This window comes from Canis aureus, chromosome 21 (assembly GCF_053574225.1).
Source record: "Canis aureus isolate CA01 chromosome 21, VMU_Caureus_v.1.0, whole genome shotgun sequence".
In the NCBI taxonomy this organism is placed as follows: domain Eukaryota; kingdom Metazoa; phylum Chordata; class Mammalia; order Carnivora; family Canidae; genus Canis; species Canis aureus.
Window position 1 is genome coordinate 40,774,672 of NC_135631.1, and position 21,992 is coordinate 40,796,663.

Consider the following 21,992-nt stretch of genomic DNA (forward strand, 5'->3'; position numbering starts at 1 on the left):
CTATGCCTGAATGCCCCTGTTGTCACTTTCTTTTCTTGACACCATTCCTATTGGATCAGGGCCTCACCCTTACGACCCCAATTTAACCCTAATTACCTGCAGACCCTATCTCCAAATATAGTCACGTTTGGACGTTAAGGTTTCAATTTCATAGAAACTATGGGGGACATGATTCAGTCCATAACTATGCCTAGGGGAGCTCCTTTCAAAAAGCACCAGAGGCTTACTGAGCATCTACTATCTGCTGAGCACTGCTCTGGGTGTTTGGGACACAGAGGCTTATCAGCAGAGGCTTTTGCACTCAGAGGGCTTGCTGTATAGAAGGACGAGGCAGCTCTGATAGCAGATGATTGGGGCAAATGCAGGCCTTCTGGAGAAGTGACTTGAGATGATGTGTGAAACAGGAGAGGGTGCTCAACAGCTGGAAAATGGATAGAGGGTGTTTCCAGCAGAAGGGAGGAAGGCCTGGAGGATCTATTCTGAGGCCTGCAGGTCACATTCGGTGAGGGGAACACAGTCTGGGTGAAGAACCCCTGAGGGAAGGCTGGAGTGACTAGGAAAGGCCAAGGAAGGCCTGGTGGGTGGCACTGAGCTACAGGGTTGATTCCATAGCAGAGTCTCCCCGAAAAAGTTTTAAGCAAACCACAGTCTATTCACTTCTGCATTATAGAGAGCCCTAAAATTCTCCAATTCAGGTGATCTCTGGCTCTTCCTTACCACTATGTCATTTGTGGCAAACCAGTGTCAGCCAATCAGTGATGGATCACACATTTACTAGATGCATGGATTCTTAGCTACTTCCCCAATAGGGGCGGTAGTGTGTGTGTGTGTTTGATTAGACCTTGATTATACACCGCTTCCTGGACTCTGCAGTCCACTTCCCTTTGGCCTAGAGGGGAAGCATACATCATGCTTGAATGTTTATTTCATTACAACAAACACCCATATGGATAATTAGCATGAGGGCTATTAAATTTGTGGTAATAATGGCCATGTAAAGCCTCATGATCCTGAACTCCCTGCTAATGACTCTCACTCAAACCCATAGATCCTTATCCTGAGGATCAAAAGCTTCCCTGTTCCCTGGAAGAGAGAATGAGTTTAGGTGTTGAAGAGCTGTACCTTTGCATAATTTCACAGAAGCCTGTAGACTAGTTTGAAAGAAGCCCGGGAAGCATCAGCTGGGTTTTACTAGTAATTACTAGCAAATCCGTTTTTAATAACACTGATTTTAAAAATGTTTTTTAATAAGTCCCTTCCCTCTTGTAAATTCTGTGCTAAAAGAGGACAGGTGTTAAATAAAGCAATCTGACACACAAATGCAGATATATCAACATATATCATTCAGGTGATACAATTAAAAACAAAATCTTTCCCCCATTAAATCTCTCCATAACACTAGTAGAAAACAAAAAATTCAATGCTTCATTATTGAATAAGCATTAAAGCAGAATGTGATGCACAGCACAGGCAACCTGCTTAGAGATGTCCAAGACAGGATGCAATTTCACCTTTTGATAAAGCCAAGCAGATACAACCCATTACATGCATGTTTTCAGGATAAACAGTAACCAGTCCTCAAGACCATTTATTATAAACAGTTCACCCTAGATTGAGCTGGTTATTTGAGGGTGACCACCTGTGTTAATTGGTTTTATGCACAGGAAAAATAAGCTTCCCTTATCTTTATGACAGAAGTAGTTTTGCGACTTGGAGCAGGTGTCACCGAAGGTCAGCTCCTACCCTCCCACGGAAACCCCACAACGGGGAGCTGTCTCCCTTGACGTTTATGTTTCAAAGAGCTGCCTCCCGTCCTTGAGAAAGACATTCCTGAGTCATAAACCTGTCAAGAGCCTTATATAGTTTCTAAAAGGATTTACACACATTTCAGACATAGAGAAAATTTACAACTGCAAGATTTCCATAAATGCTCTAAGAAAAGTGGAGTGAGGGGCCAGGTGGGAACCTGGCAAAACTCCACCTCTCGGCAAGAACAATCATGATGTGGGAACTTATGCAATGCCCATAACAGCTGTATACGCAGGGCTAGGCCACCCCGTCTTATACGTGAGGCAACAGGCCAGGTCACGTGCCCAAGGTCACAGAGCCAGTGGGGAGTAAAATTGTAGTTCACAACCAGTCTCTCTGTCCATTGTCACCAGTTGGAACCACTGGGCCCTCCTGTGTCAGGGAAAAGTAAATGTTTACATGATTTACTGTTGCTTAATATAAATGCGTGGTATTTCTGGAATGACATAGTACTACTTAACACTATTGTGCATTCAGAACAAAACAAAACAAAAAAACCTGCCAACATTTATGGAGCTCTTCCTATTTGCCAGGTTTGCCTGCTGAGTCATGAACACCTTATAAGCATCATCTCGATCCATCATCTCGATCCAGGATGGGGGAGTACCCCAAGAACGGGGTACTCCCATCTTTCAGATGAAGTACAAAAATATTAAGGAATTTTTTTAGAGTTACCCAACCCATAAATGGTGGAATTAGAATTCAAAGCCAGAGAAAATGGCTCTAGAACACATATATTTGACAGTAAACTGTATGCCTCCAAGAAAATCAGGAAATTCATATTATCAAGGAAGGCCAGGTGACTCTTAAGATAGTGTCTGGAGAAGAGAGAGCCTGTGAGTTTGTGCTTGAGAGAGAAAGAGAGGGAGGGAGAGAGGTGTGCATGAGCACAGGGAAATGATGCAAATTATCAGTCTTTCCCTGAACAGGAAGGGGAAGAAGCTTTGAGAGCAGATGTGTGAGGCTGAATATTCAGTGTCAACAGAGACATATTTATTATTTTGAGAAGCCAACACACATTTGGGTTGCATGATTTGCAATTTCGTGTGTGGCAATACCCAATTTGGTTTTGCTTTTATTTATATTTGTAGAGGATTGTCATGACCACACACTGACGTGTTAGTCATAAGCTAGTTCATAAAATGGAAAAGCAAGACAATCATGAAAAATTTCAGAAGAGCACATAGACGTTGCTAAACTAGGGCTGGCACATTAAGATTGACACGGGATTTATTAGTTCCTGTGCAATGCACTAAGAATTGAGGGTGCCACCCTCCTACCCTGCCATGCATGTTTTGGGGGGCTTCATTAATAAAAACCTTTCAACCGGTATGCAATATGGAATGGCTTCATGTTACAGCTGGACATATTATTAGGATTAATAAACCAGCACCAACATTCTATTGTTGACACATCTACCAAGGAAGTGCACCTGTTTTTTCTTGCTTATAATAGATTCTGCAGTATTTCTCAATGGGGACAAGAAGAGGAAAAAAAGAGATGTTCGTGAATTAACGATCAAAATTCCTTCTCATTAATTACTTACTTCCTAGAAAAGGTCACATGAGAAAGTGTTGTGCCTCATGTCAAAGTCCAATCTTCTGCTGCATACAGGACTAGCACCCGATTATCAGCACCTGATTCTTAGGCCACTTTCTGCCCCTTCCCGGCCAAGAAGATCAGTGACCAGAAGAATGGCCAGAAGAACAGTGAGGCAAATATCCTCCAACTCTCAGTGTTAAAATCAGTATGTCAGATTGAAAGGAAGGTAGGAGATGGAAAAAGATCATGGGAAAGGCAGAGAATATAAAGATGGGGGGGGGGTAAGTTTACTTTTTTAGTGATCTCTACACCCAGTGTGGGGCTCCAATTCACAACCCCAAGATCAAGAGCCACACGTTCTTCCACCTGAGCCAGCCAGGCACCCCCAGTGTTTTGTTTTGTTTTGTTTTGTTTTTTAAAGAAAAAAGAAGAACTTAGGGGAAGAAAGGAAGAAAATGTGGTAGGACTGTCTCAGATGGTGCATTTTTAACTTCCCGGATACCTCTTGACATATTTATACTACTATATATTTGGTTAAAGCCAAGTGTTAAAATCCCTAACTGTGGGCTAAGGTGAGAGAGCCCTTCACCGGCCTTTCCTCCTACATGGTGGTGGAAGGAATGGAACCTCTCTAGAAGTCCTCACTGAGTTTGCACTGAATACCTCTCCTAGTCGCTCAAGATTTGTTTGGCCAGGTTTTTCATAGATGCTTGTGCCTGGTCTGGTTTCATTATTTTATTCAACAAACACCTTTTAAGCACCTGTGACAGACCAAGCACTTCCTTAAGCTGGGGATACAAAGGTGAAGAGGACGCGATGACCCAGGGAGTGCAGTCCAATGCCTTAGCATCACCTGGGACATAGACATGTAAATTCTCAGGCTTTACCTCAGACCTACTGAATCCAAATCTGCATTTTTAACAGGATAACCAGGTGATTCTTAGATGTATTGAAGCACTGACCCGGTGGATTATTGACAAGGGCAGGGAGGTTCTCTTCTATTTCTTAACTCCTCTGTTGTGTCGACTCAGAAAGAATTCCCTGAAAATTAAAGCAACAGGAAAAAAAAAAAAAAGGCAACAGGCATTTATTTGGGCAGTTAGAATTGCAATTCCAGAGACACAGACTCAGGTAGAAACCTGGCTCTTGTTCTGAGGAAGACACCGGAAGGGGCAGACTTGTAAAGGCTTAGGGTCACAAGTACAGTTCACATTTAGGTCCTTTATACAAACAAGGATTGAAAGTAGGTTAACTAGGATTCGTTGGGTTAATATGCAAATGAGGGAGGGAAACTTGTGGAATCATTGATTCCTTTCAGAAAGATGCTAATAATTCAGGTGTCTTGGTGAGGCAAGAATTAAGTCCCAGCTAAAGGCTTGCACCTGGCAAATTGTTCATGGTTCCTGAGGTGAAGACATGCATAAATTCCTCCTCCCTTATGGCCTCCCAACCCCATTTTTTATATTTTATTTATTTATTTATTTATTTAGTTATTTAGTTATTTATTTATTTGAGAGAGGGAGCTTCAGCATGAGCAGGGGAGGGGCAGAGGGAGAAACAGACTCCCCAATGAGCAGGAAGCCCACAGGGGGTTCAATCCCAGGACCCTGAGATCATGACCTGAGCAGAAGGTAGATGCTTAACCAATGAGCCACCCAGGAGCCCCCTGACCCCGTTTTAAAAAGAGACTCTCTTAGGCTTGCTTGCTTGTGAGCATTTTGAAATATCCATTTATAATCGGTTCAGCAAGTATTTACTGACCTCCTGTCACAGATAAGGCTTGAGCTACGAGCTGGGGGTATACTCGTGAGCAAGACAGAGGAGCCCCTGGAGCTGATGGGAGAGGGAGAAAGAAAATGCGTCAATAGTTACAGATTGTAAGTAGTCCTATGAAGCAAATAAACTATAAATACTATAGAGAGAAACCAGAATGAACTATGACAGCACAGTAGAAGTCTTCAGGAGTAAGTTATTTGCATTTTGTATCTTGCTTTCTCTTCTAAAAATGTGAACAGTCACTGTTTTTCAGGTCCTACCTGAAAAAAAAGCCAGATCTACAGAGCTTAAGTCATGTTCCACGATCCCCAATGGATGCCTGAAACCACAAATAATACTGAACCCTTTCTCTATATTTTTTTCCTCATCATAAATAGCTCTGATAAAGTTAAATTTATAAATTAGGCACAGTAAGAGAGTAACAAGAGTAACTAATAAAAAAATGGAACAATCATAACAATACACTACGATAAAAGTTAGGTGAATGTGGCCTCTCTCTCAAAATATCTTGGTGTCCTGTACTCCTCCTTCTTGCGAGGAGGTGAGCTGATACTTATCGTGAGTGCCTACATGATACGATGAAGAGACGTGAATGACACAGCCCTTGTGACACAGTGTTAGGCAATGATTGACCTCCTGACCAGATGTCAGAGGGCAACCATGTGCTTCCAGAGCAACTGACACCACAGAGAGCAAAACCATGGAGAAGGGGGAACTACTATATTTTTTGCCTTCTTTCCTTTCTCTCAACACTCCATCCCTCTGCCTCAGCAGCGATTACTGACACTGTAGATGCCACTGAGCAAGCAGTCACACACACCAGCTCATTCCCAAATAAAAATTTGGATGCAAAGTAAACTATAGCACCCGGAAAGAAGTACTGCTATTGCCTTTCTGCTTAGGGTAAGAGGGCATTAGAGAATTGAGATGGGCTGGTGACTGGGAGGGAGCTTCCTACCCCCCTGTATTCCTACAGCACCATACTCGGAGCTGGGGAGTTGTGCTGATGGGGGTAGTGAGTGGGAGGGTGGCATGCAAGGAAAGATTTAGCAAGGAAAGATGGAGTGTATATACCCTGACTTTCATCAACCCATTGGCCAATTACACAACAGACAACTACAACAAATACAGACTCTATAAATCACCTATAAAGCTAGTGGTGATCATACTGCAACCAAAATCAGTACTGGACTTTTTTTCTTTTTTTTTTAAGACTTTATTCATGGGGATCCCTAGGTGGCTCAGCAGTTTAGCTCCTGCCTTTGGCCCACAGTGTGATCCTGGGGACCCTGGATCAAGTCCCACATCGGGCTCCCTGCATGGAGCCTGCTTCTCCTACCACCTGTGTCTCTGCCTCTCTCTCTCTCTCTGTGTGTGTGTGTGTGTGTGTGTGTGTGTGTCTCATGAATAAAATCTTTTAAAAAATAAAGACTTTATTCATTTATTCATGAAAGACATAGAGGCAGAGACATAGGCGGAGGGAGAAGCAGGCTTCCCACAGGGAGCCCGATGCAGGGCTTGATCCCAGGACCCCAGGATCATGACCTGAGCCAAAGGCAGACACTCAACCACTGAGCCACTCAGGTGACCATGGATTTTCTTCTTAATTCAGCACCAGAGTATATCATGAGCATGCATTTATTTTCAGCACAGATCCAAATCCCCTGCAGTTAGACCACTTGAGGGACAAATGATTGCCCAGGGAGAGACTATGGATGGAATAGTAAAGTGGATGTTGGGGTTTCAAGTATTGCTTCTCTAGAAATTGTGCCAGGAAGAAAACAGCAAGTCAGAGCTGGCAGTGCTCTCTCTGACCTGTGAGCACCATGCCAGCTGTCCAGCCACACATGTCATTTACAGTATGCTTAATGCAGCAATTCTAAACCACAACCGGAGAAAGGGCATTTGCCCACTGTTCCAGTTCATCTATTGCCATGTTAACAAACTATCCCAAAACTTTGTGGCTTAAAACTGTGTCAAAGTTTTTTTTTTTTCAAAGATTTTATTTATTTATTCATGAGAGGCACACAGAGAGGCACTTGATCCCGGGACTCCAGGATCACACCCTGGGCCAAAGGCAGGCACTAAACCGCTGAGCCACCCAGGGATCCCAAAACTGTGTCAAAGTTTTGTTGGAAAAACTCACACCTGTTAGGGTTGCTACTAACAACCACTTTTATTATATCTCATAATTGTGTGGATCAAGAATTCAGGAAGGATCCAGCTGGGCAATTTGTCTGCTCCACGTAGCATCAACCAGGATCATTTGGTGGCATTCAGCAGGTGGCAGGATGGCATGGAGGGTCCAAGATGACTTCTCTCACACGTGGGCCCCTTGGAAGAGATGACTGGAAAGCTGGGCTCAGCTGCACCTCTCTCCCTCTCCACATACTTACTACCGAGGCCTCACCATATGGTCACTCCAGCAGAGGAATCAGGAGCTGCCAGTACTCGAAAGATGTTCAGCATCGCTAATAATCAAAGAAGTGCAAATCAAAACCACAGTGAGATGTCACCTTGCATCCATTAGGATGGCTACTATTATGTTACAAAAGTTCAACCGAGTACATTTTAAAGATCTAATGGGCTTTATCAATCAGTTCATGATTTGGGCAGCATCTCATCTAGAAAGTAGAGGGGAGCTCCAAAGGTTTCTTTTCTATAGAAAAGGCCATGTTTTTAAAGGTAAAGAGGGAGCAGAAAAAAAGGAAATTACTAGCAAATAACCCATTGTTTTACGCACAGTCACCCTCCTAAGGGGAATGGAAAGGGTCTATCAGTCAGCTTCCTTCTACTGAGCAGCCAATTCCCATGGTGACTGATTAAAGATTAAAATTGAGGGGCGTCTGGGTGGCTCAGCAGTTGAGCATCTGCCTTCAGCTCAGGGCGTGATCCCACGGTTCTGGGATCAAGCTCTGCATCGGGCTCCCTGCGTGGAGCCTGCTTCACCCTCTGCCTCTGTCTCTGCTTTCACTCTGTGTTATTCATGAATAAATAAATAAAATCCTTTTTTTTAAATATTAAAATTTTTTTTAAAATTAAAATTACAGTTAGGTCAGGACTCCTGACTGGCTCAATTGGAGGAATATACAACTTTTGATCTTGGGGTGTGGGATCAACCCCCATGTTGGGTGCAAAGATTATTTAAAAATAAAATCTTTAATTAAAAAAAATTGCAGTTAGGTTAAGGATTAAGTCTTGGTTAACTGTTTAGGGCCTTAACCTAACTGACACCATTTGGGGCCTGTGGTTTTGTTTTTAACACTATGATCCCCACCACCACCAAACAAACAGAAAATAAGTGTCGGAGAGACGTGAAGAAATTGAAACCTTTGTGCAGTGTTGGTAGGATTGTAAAATGGTGCAACGGTATGGAAGCTTCTCAAAGAATTAAAGATAGAACTACCATATGATCCAGGAATCCCAGTTCTGGGTATACATCCAAAAGAATTGAAAGCAGGATCTTGAAGAGGAATTTGCACTCCCATGTTTATAGCACTATAACCGGAAACTGGGTTTGCCTCTTGGTGGGTGTTGAGCCAAAAGATACAACCAAGCCAAAGAATAGAAAAGGAAGGATTTCCCTTGCAACAAGTAAGAACACCAGGAATATTTCCCAAAGCAGTGTCTCCCTGAACAATAAAATTGGAGAAGTTTTAAGCTAAGGGTCCATGCATAGTTCATGGAAGGGCTTGGCAAAGGAGCATCCCACATGGAATTGGGGCAAAAGTCATCCTACGTGAACAAAGTCCAGGTGCTAGATGATTGAAGTCACAAGGCCAGCAAGGGTCAGCATCATTAATTCTCTGGCTCCAATTAGTCCAGTGTTCGAATGCTCAAAGGGGTTCATATCCTGCAAAAACAACTCAAGAGTGTATGTTCAATTTTTCCTTTCAAAACAGCACTGAGAGTTTTACCACTTTTCTTTTACCTAATCATACAGTCAGATTATCTCCTGGCCTGGTAGTGGCTGTTTGTTCTTGCATTCTTTTGTTCACTGAAAATCATCAACTACCAACGTCTTTTTTTTCCTACAGTTTAAATATATCCCAGGAAGTTCTGCAAAAGATGTGCTTGGGCAAGTAGTGCTGATCAAGGATAGATCACAGAATAGTTGGGGCCTAACATGACTTCTCTTAGATCAAGAAAGCATCAGGGAATAGGAATTCCTGTCCCTTCAAAAGTCCTTCTAGCTGGATTAAAAATCAAAGTGACACGGGACAGATTAACAGGAGAATAGCTATATATGCTCGGGGAATCCACAGAGATATGGAAATCCCAAAGACAGGCAAAAGAGAGTATAGATGGGGGCATCTGGGTGGCTCAGTGGTTGAGCTTTGGCTCAGGTCTTGATCCTGGGGTCCTGGGATCAAGTCCCAATCGGGTTCCCCACGGGGAGCCTGCTTCTCCCTCTGCCTGCATCTCTGCCTCTCTCTGTGTGTCTCTCGTGAATAAATAAATAAAATCTTTAAATTAAAAAAAAAGAGGGTGTAAATGTCATTCAGTGGGTAGGGGCCTGGAACATCAGAGGAAGGCCTACAGGGCAATAGGAAGAGCAGATGTTTGGTAATTAGATGTTTGTCCTTCCATACAGATGACTCACTCAGATAAAACTGATCTATGCTAATAACTCTTATTCTGGGAAAGACCCCCAACTTAGATTGTCCTGTGTGCTTGAGGAACAAAAGTTTCTCTTGAGCGTGAAGAGTCTCCAGTGCCTTCAGCTCAAAATACTCCATGTGCCAAAGTAGCACATTCAGAGTGGGGTGGCTGTCTTGAACCCCTTCAAAAGCTATGCCTCATCTTTCTTTTAACGGGGCACCCTAAATCTTCCCACTTATAGCAGCACTATTCACATAGCCAGAAGGTGGAAGGAAGCAAACCAAATGTCTATCAACAGATGAGTGGATAAATAAAAGGTGGCATATGCTTACAATGAAGTATTCCTCAGCCTTTAAAATAGAGGGAAATCAAAAATAAATAAATAATAACATAAAATAAAATAAAATAATAAAAAAGAGGGAAATCCTGCCACGGGCCCCCACACGGATGAACCCTGAGGACCTTGTGCTAGTGAAATCTGCCAGTCACGAGAAGGCAGAGACTCTCTGATTCCGCTCACAGGAGGTGACTAAAGTTGTCCAACCCCTAGAAACAGGAGGAGTGGCAGTTGCTGAGGGATGGGCGAAGGGAGAAAAGAGTGCTGTTGAATGGATATGGAGTTTCAGATTTGCAGGATAGAAACCCTCCTGAACTGCAATACCTTGAAGTGGTTAGGATGGTGAATTAATTTGATTGTATGTGGGGTTTTTTGCCACAACAACAACAAAACTGCCAGTACTCTTTCTTTTTCCGAAATATTTATTTATTTATTTATTTATTTATTTATTTATTTATTTTATTTATTTATTTATTTATTTTGGAGACAGTGCTCTAGGAGAGTGGGGGGGGGGGGGTAGGGAGGGGTAGGAGCAGAGGGAGGGAATCTCAGACAGGAGTCCCGCCGAGCCGGGTGTTGGGGACGTGGCTCCATCTCGCGACCCGGGAAATCACGACCTTAACCAAAAATCACCAGTTGGAGGCTTAACGACTGAGGCACCCAGACACCCCTGCCAGTACTCTTAAAGCCCAGATTCAGGGGCGACCCAGGTGGCGCAGCTGGTAAAACAGCTGCCTTCCGCCCAGGTCATGATCCTGCGGTCCTGGGGTAGATAGAGCCCCACGTCGGGCCCCTGCCCCGGGGCGCACCTGCTTCTCCCTCTGCCTCTGCCGCTGTCCCTGCTTGTGTGCTCACTCACTCTCTCCTCAAATAAATACGTAAAATCTTAAAAAAAAAAAAAAAAAAAAAAGGAAAGAAAAGAAAAGAAAAGAAAAAAAGAAAGAGAAAAAAAGAAAAAGAAAAAGAAAAAAAGGGATGCCTAGGTGCTCAGTGGTTAAGCACCTGCCTTTGGCTCAGGGCGTGATCCCAGGTCCCGGGATCGAGTCCCGCATCGGGCTCCCTGCATGGAGCCTGCTTCTCCCTCTGCCTGTGTCTCTGCCTCTGTGTGTGTGTGTCTCTCATGAATAAAGAAATAAAATCTTAGAAAACAACAAAAAAGAAAAAAGCCCAGATTCAAAGGGGGGGGGGCAGACCCCACCTGTCAATGAGAAGGCCCAAGAACCCGCAGCGTCTCTAACGTGCCACGCCCACCACGGGGTGCGGGGCACAGCACCTGCGAGGCCCTTTCCGGGACCTGCTCCAACTTGCTGCACCTCCGGGACCGCAGGGCGCCCCGAGGCCCGGGGAGAGGTGGGCGGGGCTGGCCCCCCAGCTTGCCCATTGTCACCCCGAGGCCCCGCGGGCGGGTCGCTAAGGTCTGACCGCTCCCGCTGGGCGCTTTCTCAGGGGGGGTGGGGGCCTAACTGAGTAGGTTGGGGGGAGCCACAGCAGACGCGGCCCCGGAGACCTTTCCAAGCCCGCTAACACGTGGGAAATGCGGTCTGCGCCACGGGGCGGTTAGGACGCGGCTCGCAGGAGCAGCCCCTGGAATGACAGCTTCGGAAAGCGTCTGCAGAGAGCCCTTTAGAAACGGAGCCGGGCAGCCCCAGCCCCAGCCCCAGGACCCGGCCGCCCCGGGATCCAGAGCGGCGCTGACTGGCGCGGCCCTGCGCCCTACTAACCGGGGGGCCTGACCTCCCTTAAATTGCCTCCCCTGAGCTGCGCGACAGCCACGGTGCAACAGACCCGAGAAGAAACCGGGTTTTACAAAGCAAAGATCCCCGGGTAACCACGCCAGTGCTTCCACGGAATTCTGCAGACTGCCTGGTAGCTCAGTCGTTGGCCCACAGACCCGAGGGCCCCATCCGGAGAGGAAAACCCGGCCTTTCATCCTCCTCCACCTACGGGCTTCCCAAATCTGTGCGCAGGGCCAGCCCCTCCCAAGCCTGCAGGCGGGAGGGTCTTCGCGGGGCCTGCTACTTGAGTCATCCTAGTGGCGGTCCAATTTTGCCGCCCCCAGCCAGGTGTCCTCCTGATATGGTGTGGAGAGTGTTCGTGTTCCAGTCACCACCAGAACCAACATGCTGGTTATTTTTAGCCTTGCAGTCTGCAGAATTCTCCAGTACCCTGGGATTCCTGTTGTATGGTGGTGTCATGCACTAGGAAAAAAAAAAAAAAAATCCCCAGGGTTAGTAATGTCTAAGTAGCTCAGATTCCAGGCCCAGATTCTCAGGAGGCCTCATGAGGAGCACTGCACTAGGATGAAGCAAACCCTCACCGTGTGTGCAAAATGTCGGGAGGCCTTCGCTGGAGAGCCCAGAGGGAGCACCTCCTGAAGTCCTCACCGCTGGCCCCAGTCCAGCCTGGCTCCCTGGCTTCTCTCATTGCGCATCTGCTAGGCAGCTCCCTGCCCAGCAGTGACCCTGCTGGTGGGGTGGGCACTTCCAAAGGCTAGCAAAGTCAACAAAGGGCTTTCCGAGGGAAGGGTTGAAAAATCAATGGTGAGGTTAGTGAGGGACCCAGTGAGGGATCCGGTCACATGGAGGATATGGGTGACTGGATGGCAGCAGATGGGAGAAGGATTGGTGACGAATGACCTACTTTGGGCAGCCCCTAACTGGGTGAGACCCCAGATGGTTGGGGTATAAACAGGAACCTTGTGAGGTTGGCTTCAATCATTCCCTTCCTACGAGGAGGCTCAGGATCTTCCCAGGGAGACGTGTACTCCTCCTCAGGCTTGGGTGTCAGGGCTGGGGCCGGGCAGGGTAGGAGGGGGCGGGCACTGACCTAAGGCCTTCTGGTGGGGAAGAGCTTGATTCTTGTCTCAAGTATGAATCTCTTGGACAAAGGATAATGAGTAAAGCAAAAGAAGTTTATTAAGCAAAGATACAGAGAAAGCTCTCAGGAGTGAGAGGGGTCCCGACAGGGGTGTCCCTGAAGGCTCGTAGTGGCAGTCTTATTGAGAACTCACTGGGAATCTTGTGGCCTCGAGATTCTTGTGCTGTCTTGGTTTGAGTTAGGACTGGTGACATCTTTAATGGGTTACTTCTTTGGAGTCTATTATTGGCTATTCTTTGTTGGTCACAGAGGACTGTCATAAAAAAAAACACACACACACACACACCTAGGGCAGCGTGGTCTGGCTTGCTCCCTTATCTCTAGTTTCCTTACACTTCAGCATCTTTGGGATTCCTGTGAGCCTGATGCGTAGCCCCGCCTAGCCCTGTTTGTCCCTAATTCACGTCCACTCCTGTCTACTCTCTTCCCAGCCCGCTGTGATGTCATCAAAGCCAAATCAGGCAGCCTAGAGCCAGGGAAAGAGAAAGTGAGAGTCTCTGGTTCTTGGATGCCAACAAAGGGTTCGCACCAAAGCTGGCTTTTCTATCATGAAATCAGGAATGTATTTATTTATAAGCGTCAAGAAAATGAAGGCTCCCCTCTCGTCTCCCTCTTCCCCTGCATCACACACACATGGCCCTGGCACTTCCATATGCTCCCTTCTCTTCCACATGCATAGCCATTTTTCAAAACCCCTTTCCCTATTCTCCGTCACGGATTTATCACCTGCACCAGCTCCTCCCTCTCCCTCACCCCAGCTAACACCTTTCATGGATCTTACTGGAAAACCCTGACACTTAGTTCTGTGAATTTTAAATAGAAAAATATTCGGAGTGGAGAATGCTAGAGCAGTGGAATCATGGACTCACAAACCGACTTTGGATTCCATCTGGCAAGACCACCTCCAGGGCAGCAGAGCAGAGACTACTCAAGGCTCCAAAGCACCTATAGCTTGTGTAAAACCCATCGGTTGCTTATGTTGCTTTTAATAATATCTGAAGAGAGCATTCCCTTCCATAGGGCTTCTACCAGCGTGTTGCAATCTCAGAGAATCGTTACAGATTAATCATCATTACGACATGATCATATTTCAATTATCCCCTGTGTAGTCTGGGTACATTAAAGCAACTCAGTTCTCTCGCTGAGAGAAGTTCATTAAAGCCATAATGTGCATAAGATATTTCAAAGTGTTTTAAAGTGCATTGGAAAACAACAAGGGGATAAATGCTAGAAACAACAGAGTCTTCCAGAGGTTTCTCTAGCACTCATTCAGAAACCATAATCTTATCTTGTGATGTGGAACGAGGACTATAACTGGATAATGGACCAATTGTTTTATTATCATTTGTGTTTCTAAGTACTCTGTGATGAAGACCCAACAGGCTGTTTCCTTTCAGCCCAATTCTGGCCAGCTAGATGCATTTACCCATCTTCACAATATATAAGGGACCCTCCACCCTGCTGAGCAGTGCCAGAGTGCATGGAAATCATCCAAAGAAAGGAGTCAATTGTATTATTTGTAGTCTACTTGTGTCAATACAGGAATAGTCCCTAATACAGTGCTTCAGAAAAAGGAAAAGCACCTTATCCTCTGAGAATTTGTCCTAAGAAGGAAGTTAAAGGAACAAATAGAGGTTTATATGCAAAGATATTTATTCTTGATAACAAAAAAAGGGTGGGGGGGACCCTACCTACAATCTGACAATGGTCAAGCAGTTGAGAATGGGATATTGAGCATATAGTAAAAGGAATGAGAATGGAATGGGATATTCTGTAGCTATTAGAGATTGGTGCTGATGGATAGGGTTCCTTGCTGGCTCAGTAGGTAGAGCATGCGGCTCTTGATCTCGAGGTCATGAGTTTGAGCCCCATGTTGGGTATAGAGATTACTTTAAAGTTTAAAACTCTTTAATAGGAAGAAAAAGAAATAGATGCTGATGACATAGAGTGGAAATGTAGAAAATTGTTTTTAATATTTTTAAAATGTCATCTATGCTGTGCTTCCAACTGTATAAAATAAGTGCACTTTTAGATAAGGAATGGAAAGACATGTGGGAAGAAAACAATATCTCTTTTGCGGCTATTATAGTGTTGATTGTATAATAAATAAATAATACTTGGAAAGAAAAGGAAAACGCTCAAGTGAGACACTTTCTGTGCCAGGCAGAAAAATCTCTGATGCTTGGGATCGTGTCGCTTTCTTCCATGCTCTTGCGTAGCAGCCTGTAGTCTTCACCTAGATGTGGAGAATCCACACGTCTGGGTTACAAGGGCCCCTTGCTGGAAGACTGTGCTGTTTGTTTATGGAACCGGAGCCTCAAACTTTTCAGTTTTCTTTGATAACAAATCTAAAGTGCATTTGAACCATTTGCTGGTGTGGTTTCTCTGTGACAAGTTTGCACAAAAATCTTGCTGACAGAAAATGATGCGTTTTTTTTTTTTTCTTTCTCTTTCTCTTTCTCCTCCCACCGCCCCACCCCACCCCATCCCATCCCTTTCTGCAGTTCTGCTAAGCCAATATTCTCTAGAATGAGCACAAAACAAATCAAATAACAGCTAAACAAATCGAATAAGAGCTTTTGTACATCAACATCAAGAAGGAAGACTCTTGGGAGAAATCAGAGTACAGAAACAGATCTGGACAAGAGTGGAAACATCTGCTTGTCAAAGCACCTTCTAAATCTGAATCGGCAGAGATGGGAGTGATTTTCTGGAAGGAGCTGTGATAATGGATTAAACACCAGCTCATGGGAGACTATCATCGAATAAGATCAGACCACATTCATGAGAAATCACATTCAGGAAATACTTTAAGAATGAGGAATAGAAATGTGCTAGCATTAACATGTAAAATATGTATGTACTGAGGTTTGTAAACTGTCCTTTTTTAATCAAAACAAAAAGCTTTAATCTTTCAACCTTATTTTAAAAAAGGCAGTCGACCCTAAATTATTCCTATCTCAATAGCCAAGAGGCTGATCGATCATCATTTACAGAGGAAGCAGCTTAGGAAATGCCTCTGAGTGTTTTCACAGGAGCCTGATCTTTGATTCCCCATCTCTGCCGTGCGTTTATTTCACTGTGTAATTAGTTACAACCACTCAGTTAAGAGATGTAACACTTCAAACTTTTTACAGAGTCTGTGTTCAGTTTAATCTGTCTGTACAAGTTATTACTGAGAAAGTGTTTTTGACATATACTATAACTCCATCAAGCTGTATATTACAGGAAGTACATCTTTACATCATAGGTTCCCAAGCAACATAGAAATCCCTATCAGGAAAACAGCACCAAGGAACTCTGAAAAATTTAGAAAGCTCATTCTCACCTTGGATGCTCACATGTAATATATAGGCTGCTGTCAAATGAACACCTTTTTCTAATTCTCCCTAGTAAATGCATAGGAATTTAATATCCTTTATAAATAGGCATCGAAAAGCGCTCTTTTTTTTTCTATTTCTTTGCCATACATGTCATCAGAAATCCATATCCATTCTTTCCCTTACTAACAGGTACTCATTTTTGTTTTAAAAAAAAAAAAACCATTCCGTTAAACTTATTTCTAAATGATAGTAAGTGGTACTAACAAAATAAATACTAATTTAATAGCCTTAGAAATAAATGAATATATACTTATACAGGTCAAGAAACTTGGTAGGAGTAAGTTGCCTTTTTGTTTATTAATGTTGGTTTCAAGAATACACAGATTTCCTTGAGCTTTTGGAAGTAGTTACAACTGGTCAGTTGTCTTCAGCAATCTTTTGCTCCCAGGCTTCCCCTACCATCACCCTCATCACATATCTCACCAATATGCAACAGCAGAAAAATACCTAATACTGAAGTAGCCAACTTCTTGAGAATGGACACAAGTGAAAATGTACATGCAGGGGATAGTCAGTGTGAGCCAAACCATGTTCTATACCAGAGCAGAAAACACGGACATGTAGAATGCCTTCATTTTTAGACTCAAAATTAAGATCAAATTAGCATATATTAGCATACTGGAACACCAGATGGAGGGTAAGACAAGAAGTGATACAGATCGGAGTTGATTTCTTGTTCCCTGTCTCTATTAAGACAACACTCTCATTTTTGCCAGATGTTTCTGGTACTAAAGCTATCTTTTCACCATAAACAAGATTATGTTTTAAATGGCTAGGAGTATGATAGGTATGCTCAAATGAGTGAACCCCAAATCACAAACATATGGGTTTTCTAAAGAACCAAATTAAGGAAATACTTATTATCTCTAAAGCATTAGCCATTCTGGGAGTTACCTGTTGCATTAAATATTAGCTCTCCCACTGCATTCTAAACACCCCCTAACTAAATTTAATTACACACAACTTTTCAACAATTCATCTTTTATTTAAAGGGAGGTACCTCTCTATCTACAATAAAATTAGAAGGTGTTGGTTTTCTCTAATCCATGTAAATTACAGATTCCATTGGAAGTCCTACATCACTGATAGTGGTGTTTGCAAAAATGAAAAAGTGCTTCCTATCCACACGCAAATGTTTTGTAAAATTTCTTTCCATAAAACCTAAGTGTAATTTAGCGTACCACAGTGCTCTGAGGATGGATCATTGATGATGTGCCATTTGTACATAGGTAATACACATGTAAATCACTAAGTGTTAAGAAGTATGTTTTTATCTTTTTAAAAAAAAAAAAAAAGAAGTGACTCCCTTTCTCATTCTGTTCTGTTGTATTGCGTCCAAAAAGTTGTGTGTAATTTTTTTAAGGTCCAGGAAATGTAAAGAAATTTGTTGGAATATCTGAATTTCTGTAAAAAATAAAAATAAAAATAAGATTTTGTTACTTAAAAAGATGGCTTGATGATGTGTGGCTCACATTCGGTGCTTTCAGTGTCTTCGTCCAGTGAGCCAGTGACAGTGACCAAAATGGCTATCTTCAGAAAAATCTCCTTTCTAGGGGTGGGGGGCTCAGTCAGTTAAATGTCTGACTCTTGATTTTGGCTCAGGTTGTGATCTCGGGGATCAAGAGATCCAGCCCTGCATTGGGCTCCTATCAGAGTGTAGAAGCTGCTTAAGATTCTCTCTCTCTGCCCCCTCCTGTCACCCCCACTTGTGTGCATGCTCTCTTTCTCTCTGACAACAAAAAAAAATTAAAAAGAAGAAAAATCTCCTTCTTTTTAAGATTTTATTTATTTATTCATGAGAGACACAGAGAGAGAGGCAGAGATGCAGGCAGAGGGAGAAGCAAGCTCCATGCAGGGAGCCTAATGTGGGACTTGATCCCAGGACCCCAGGATCACTGGGCCAAAGGCAGACACTCAACCCAAAAGATGGCATTTAAAGTGAAATCTGGGGGTGTCTGAGTGGCACAGTCAGTTGAGTGTCCAACTCCTGATTTGGGCTCAGGTCACCATCTCAGGGTCATGGAATGGAACCCCATGCCAGGCTCCTCACTGGATGTGGGTCCGCTTGGGATTCTCTCCCTCTTCCTCTGCCCCTCCCCCAGCTCTCTGAATAAATAAATAATAAATACATAAATACATAAATAAAATCTTTTTAAAACATAAAAAAAAAGTGAGCTCTGAATAAGAAGGAGCCAACTCTGTGAAGAAAGGGGGAACATCACCTGCCCCGGGGGAGGCGCAAGTGTCAAGGCTCAAGGCAAGAAGGCCCCTGCACTGGCTTGAGGAGGGCAAGCCACAGAAGCCAGTGGCCTGATTGGGGCTGGGAATGAGGTGGGCCAGGAGGTACCATTTGTGAGACAAAGCCATGGGGGGGAGGGTCTTAACGGGGACTGATGCCAGCTCTTTTATAATTTTAAAGATGAATCTTGGCTTCTGGGTCTAGCAGAATAAACTAGATACTTTAAAAAGCCTTCCTTACAGACTGCTCCCAGATCTTGGATAAATTACAATGAGCTTATTTTTAATACACAACTTAGCTTGCAAGAAAGTAAGAGAAATCCCAAGGGCCTTAAAAAAGAAGAGGAAACTGAAAACTAAGCAAGATGTGTAAGCAAATGCAGAAACTGGGATTGCCCAAAGGCAAATGCATACATCAGAGCAGGGAGCAGGAGGCTGAGCCTGGGGCCACTGCGAGGGGCTGAGCTAGATTTGAAAGCCCCACCCAAGAATAGGCCCCTTGAAAAAGGCCACAACTTCCAGACAAATATAGCACAGGAAAAATGTTCAAGGTAGCAAACAAAAGAAGCCTTGTCAAGAATTGTCTCCACATTAGCTCTAGATAGAATTGGTGGCAGAAGGAAGGGAGAAAGGAAATCCATGGATATGCCCTCCTTCCCCTCAAATCTTGGGATTCAATCTTACACTCTCCATACAAAGATACTTCAAACCAAGAAATTAAAGTTTGCCAGAGCCCTGGCAGCTGGCAGATCCAAATATACATCTTTTCTGAAAGAAACCGTCTTTATAACACAGATCTCACCAATTCAGTCAACAAGGTATATTTTCGCAATTTTTAAATTACTAAACATACAAATAAGGCACAAGAGAGAATCAGCGAAATCATGAACGACAAATTTATTGCCCCATTGAGTTTAGATTCGCAATTACCTGGCACAGGATGTAAAATAATCATGTTCTATATGTAAGAAATAAAGATGGTGGGCAGCCCCGGTGGCTCAGCGGTTTAGCGCCTGCCTTAGGCCCAGGGTGTGATCCTGGAGACCGGGGATTGAGTCCTGCGTCGGGCTCCTTGCATGGAGCCCGCTTCTCCCTCTGCCTGTGTCTCTGCCTCTCTCTCTCTCTCTCTCTCTTATTCATGAATGAATAAATAAAATCTTTTAAAAAAAAAAAAAGAAAGAAAGATGGTATCTAAAATATGAACAATATAAAGAAGCCAGTAGATATAACTGGTTGGACTTGAAGAAAAACAAAACAATTTAAGAGTTGAAAAGTATAAAAAAAAAAAAAAAAAAGAGTTGAAAAGTATAATCATGGAAATTTAAAATATGATGTGTCAAATATAAATTAGGTATAACTAAAGAGAGAAGTTGTCAACTAGAAGACAGAGCTAAAGAAATTACCCAGAGTGAAATACAGAAAGCCAAGAGATTGGAATATGGAAATCAGTTCAGCAACAGAAAAGATATATATGTCTAATCAGAGTTCCAGTAGGAGAAACAGAATAAGGGAAAGACAACATTTGAATAGAAATTGGCTGGGGACACCTGGGTGGCTGAGTGGCTGAGCATCTGCCTTCAGCCCAGGGAGTGATCCTGGGGTCCCAGGATCCAGTCCCGCATCGGGCTCCCTGCATGGAGCCTGCTCCTCCCTCTGCTTGTGTCTCTGCCTCTCTCTGTGTGTGTCTCTCATGAATAAATAAATAACATCTTAAAAAAAAAAAAAAAAACTAAATTCAAGGGGCACCTGGGTAGCTCAGTGGTTGAGCATCTACTTTGGCTCAGGTCGTGATCCCGGGGGTCCTGGGGTCAAGTTCCACATTAGGCTCCCTGCATGGAGCCTGCTTCTCCCTCTGCCTGTCTCTGCCTCTCTCTGTGTCTCTCATGAATAAATAAATAAAATATTTTTTAAAAAGTAAATTCAAACATGACAGTAAAGTGTAGACAGAAGAAAGGAAGTACCATGAAAGTAACCAAAGAGAGGAATATCTGGGTGGCTCAGTGGTTGAGCATCTATCTACCTTTGGCTCAGGGTGTGATCCTGGGGTCAAGTCCCACATCGGGCTCCCTGCAAGGAGCCTGCCTCTCCCTCTGTCTGTGTCTCTGCGTCTCTCTCTGTATCCCTCATGAATAAATAAATAAAATCTTTAAAAAAAAAAAAAAAGTAACCAAAGAGAAATGGCATATTGCCTACAAAGGAATATCTAAACTGATAATAAATACCAGAGACATTAGCATATATATCCAAAATGCCAAAGTAAAATAACTCTCAGTCTAAAATTGAGTTTCAGCAAAAAATTTTTTCCACAACTAAAAGTGAAATACAATCATTTCGAGGGGAACAAAGTTAAGGGGATTACCAGCAATAAAGCTACACAGAAGGAATTTCTGAAAACGAACCAAGTAAGATTCAAGATGCAAAAAAGAATTTGGTACATATGTGGGCATATCTAAACAAACATTGTACAAAATAATAATAAAACATCTAATTTACAGAACTGAAAAAAAAATAAAAAGACAGCTAACATACTGGATAACAATACCATGTCAATTGAAATGAGATCAGAGCTTAAGGAATTTATGATAATTGGAAAGAGGGTTAAGATATAGATTAATAATAATAACTAACCATTGATTATTTATAGTGTGCGGGGGATATGTAACAATTCATTTACTCCTCATAACAACCCTGTAAGTTAGATACTATTGTTATCCTCAGTTCACAGATGAAGAGACTGTGGTACAGAGGGATTAAATAATTTACCCCAGGTGACACAGCTAGTAAGCAAAGAGCTGGGTTTGAACCCAGATAACATGATTCTAAAATCAGTTCATTACCCTCTATGCTACTTTAAAATGTTAAATATAAAGGATAAATTTTAAAGTGAACAAGGGAAGATACAGATTCAAAACAATGAGGGGAAGTGGAATAAGAAAACCTAAAGGAGGTGATGGCCACATTGTTGTCTGGTAGAGGCAGGGACTTGGTGGCTGCAGTTTATCCACCCATCCCTTGGGACTGGATGAAATGCATTTCTGGTGGAGGCTGCGGAGCTGAGCCACAGCCATGACCAACACAGTGGTAGCAGCTGGACTGACCATTGCTGCTGCAGGATTTGCAGGCCATTATGTTTAAGCAAACTATGAAACATATGGAGCTGGAAGTAAAACAAGTTCTTCAAAGTCTACCAAAATCTGCCAAAATCTGCCATCAGTGGTAGCTACTATATAGGTGGGTTTGAATCCAAAATGACAAAACAAGAAGCAACATTAATACTAGGCATAAGCCCTACCAACAATAAAGAAAAAATAAGGGATGCTCATCGATGAGTTATGCTTTGAAATCACCCAGACAGGAGAGGATCTCCTTATATAGCAGCCAAAATCAATAAAGCTAAAGAGTTTCTAGAAGGTCAAGCTAAAAAATGA

At 43.3% G+C, this 21,992-nt stretch overlaps 1 protein-coding gene and 1 pseudogene across 3 annotated transcripts in view; both read left to right on the plus strand.

Annotated features, from left to right (window-relative positions):
• LHFPL3 (LHFPL tetraspan subfamily member 3) overlaps positions 1–17,773 on the plus strand; it is a 560,027-nt gene extending 542,254 nt beyond the window's left edge. For all 3 annotated transcript variants that reach the window (XM_077863964.1, XM_077863965.1, XM_077863963.1), the window contains one exon: positions 15,448–17,773. Coding sequence is in view for 1 of the 3 variants with exons in the window: in XM_077863963.1 (XP_077720089.1) it covers positions 15,448–15,476 (29 nt within the window). In the remaining 2 variants the exon portion in view is untranslated. The remainder of the gene's footprint in view (positions 1–15,447) is intronic.
• Positions 17,774–21,630: 3,857 nt separating this feature from the next.
• LOC144293476 (mitochondrial import inner membrane translocase subunit TIM14 pseudogene) lies at positions 21,631–21,992 on the plus strand (annotated as a pseudogene).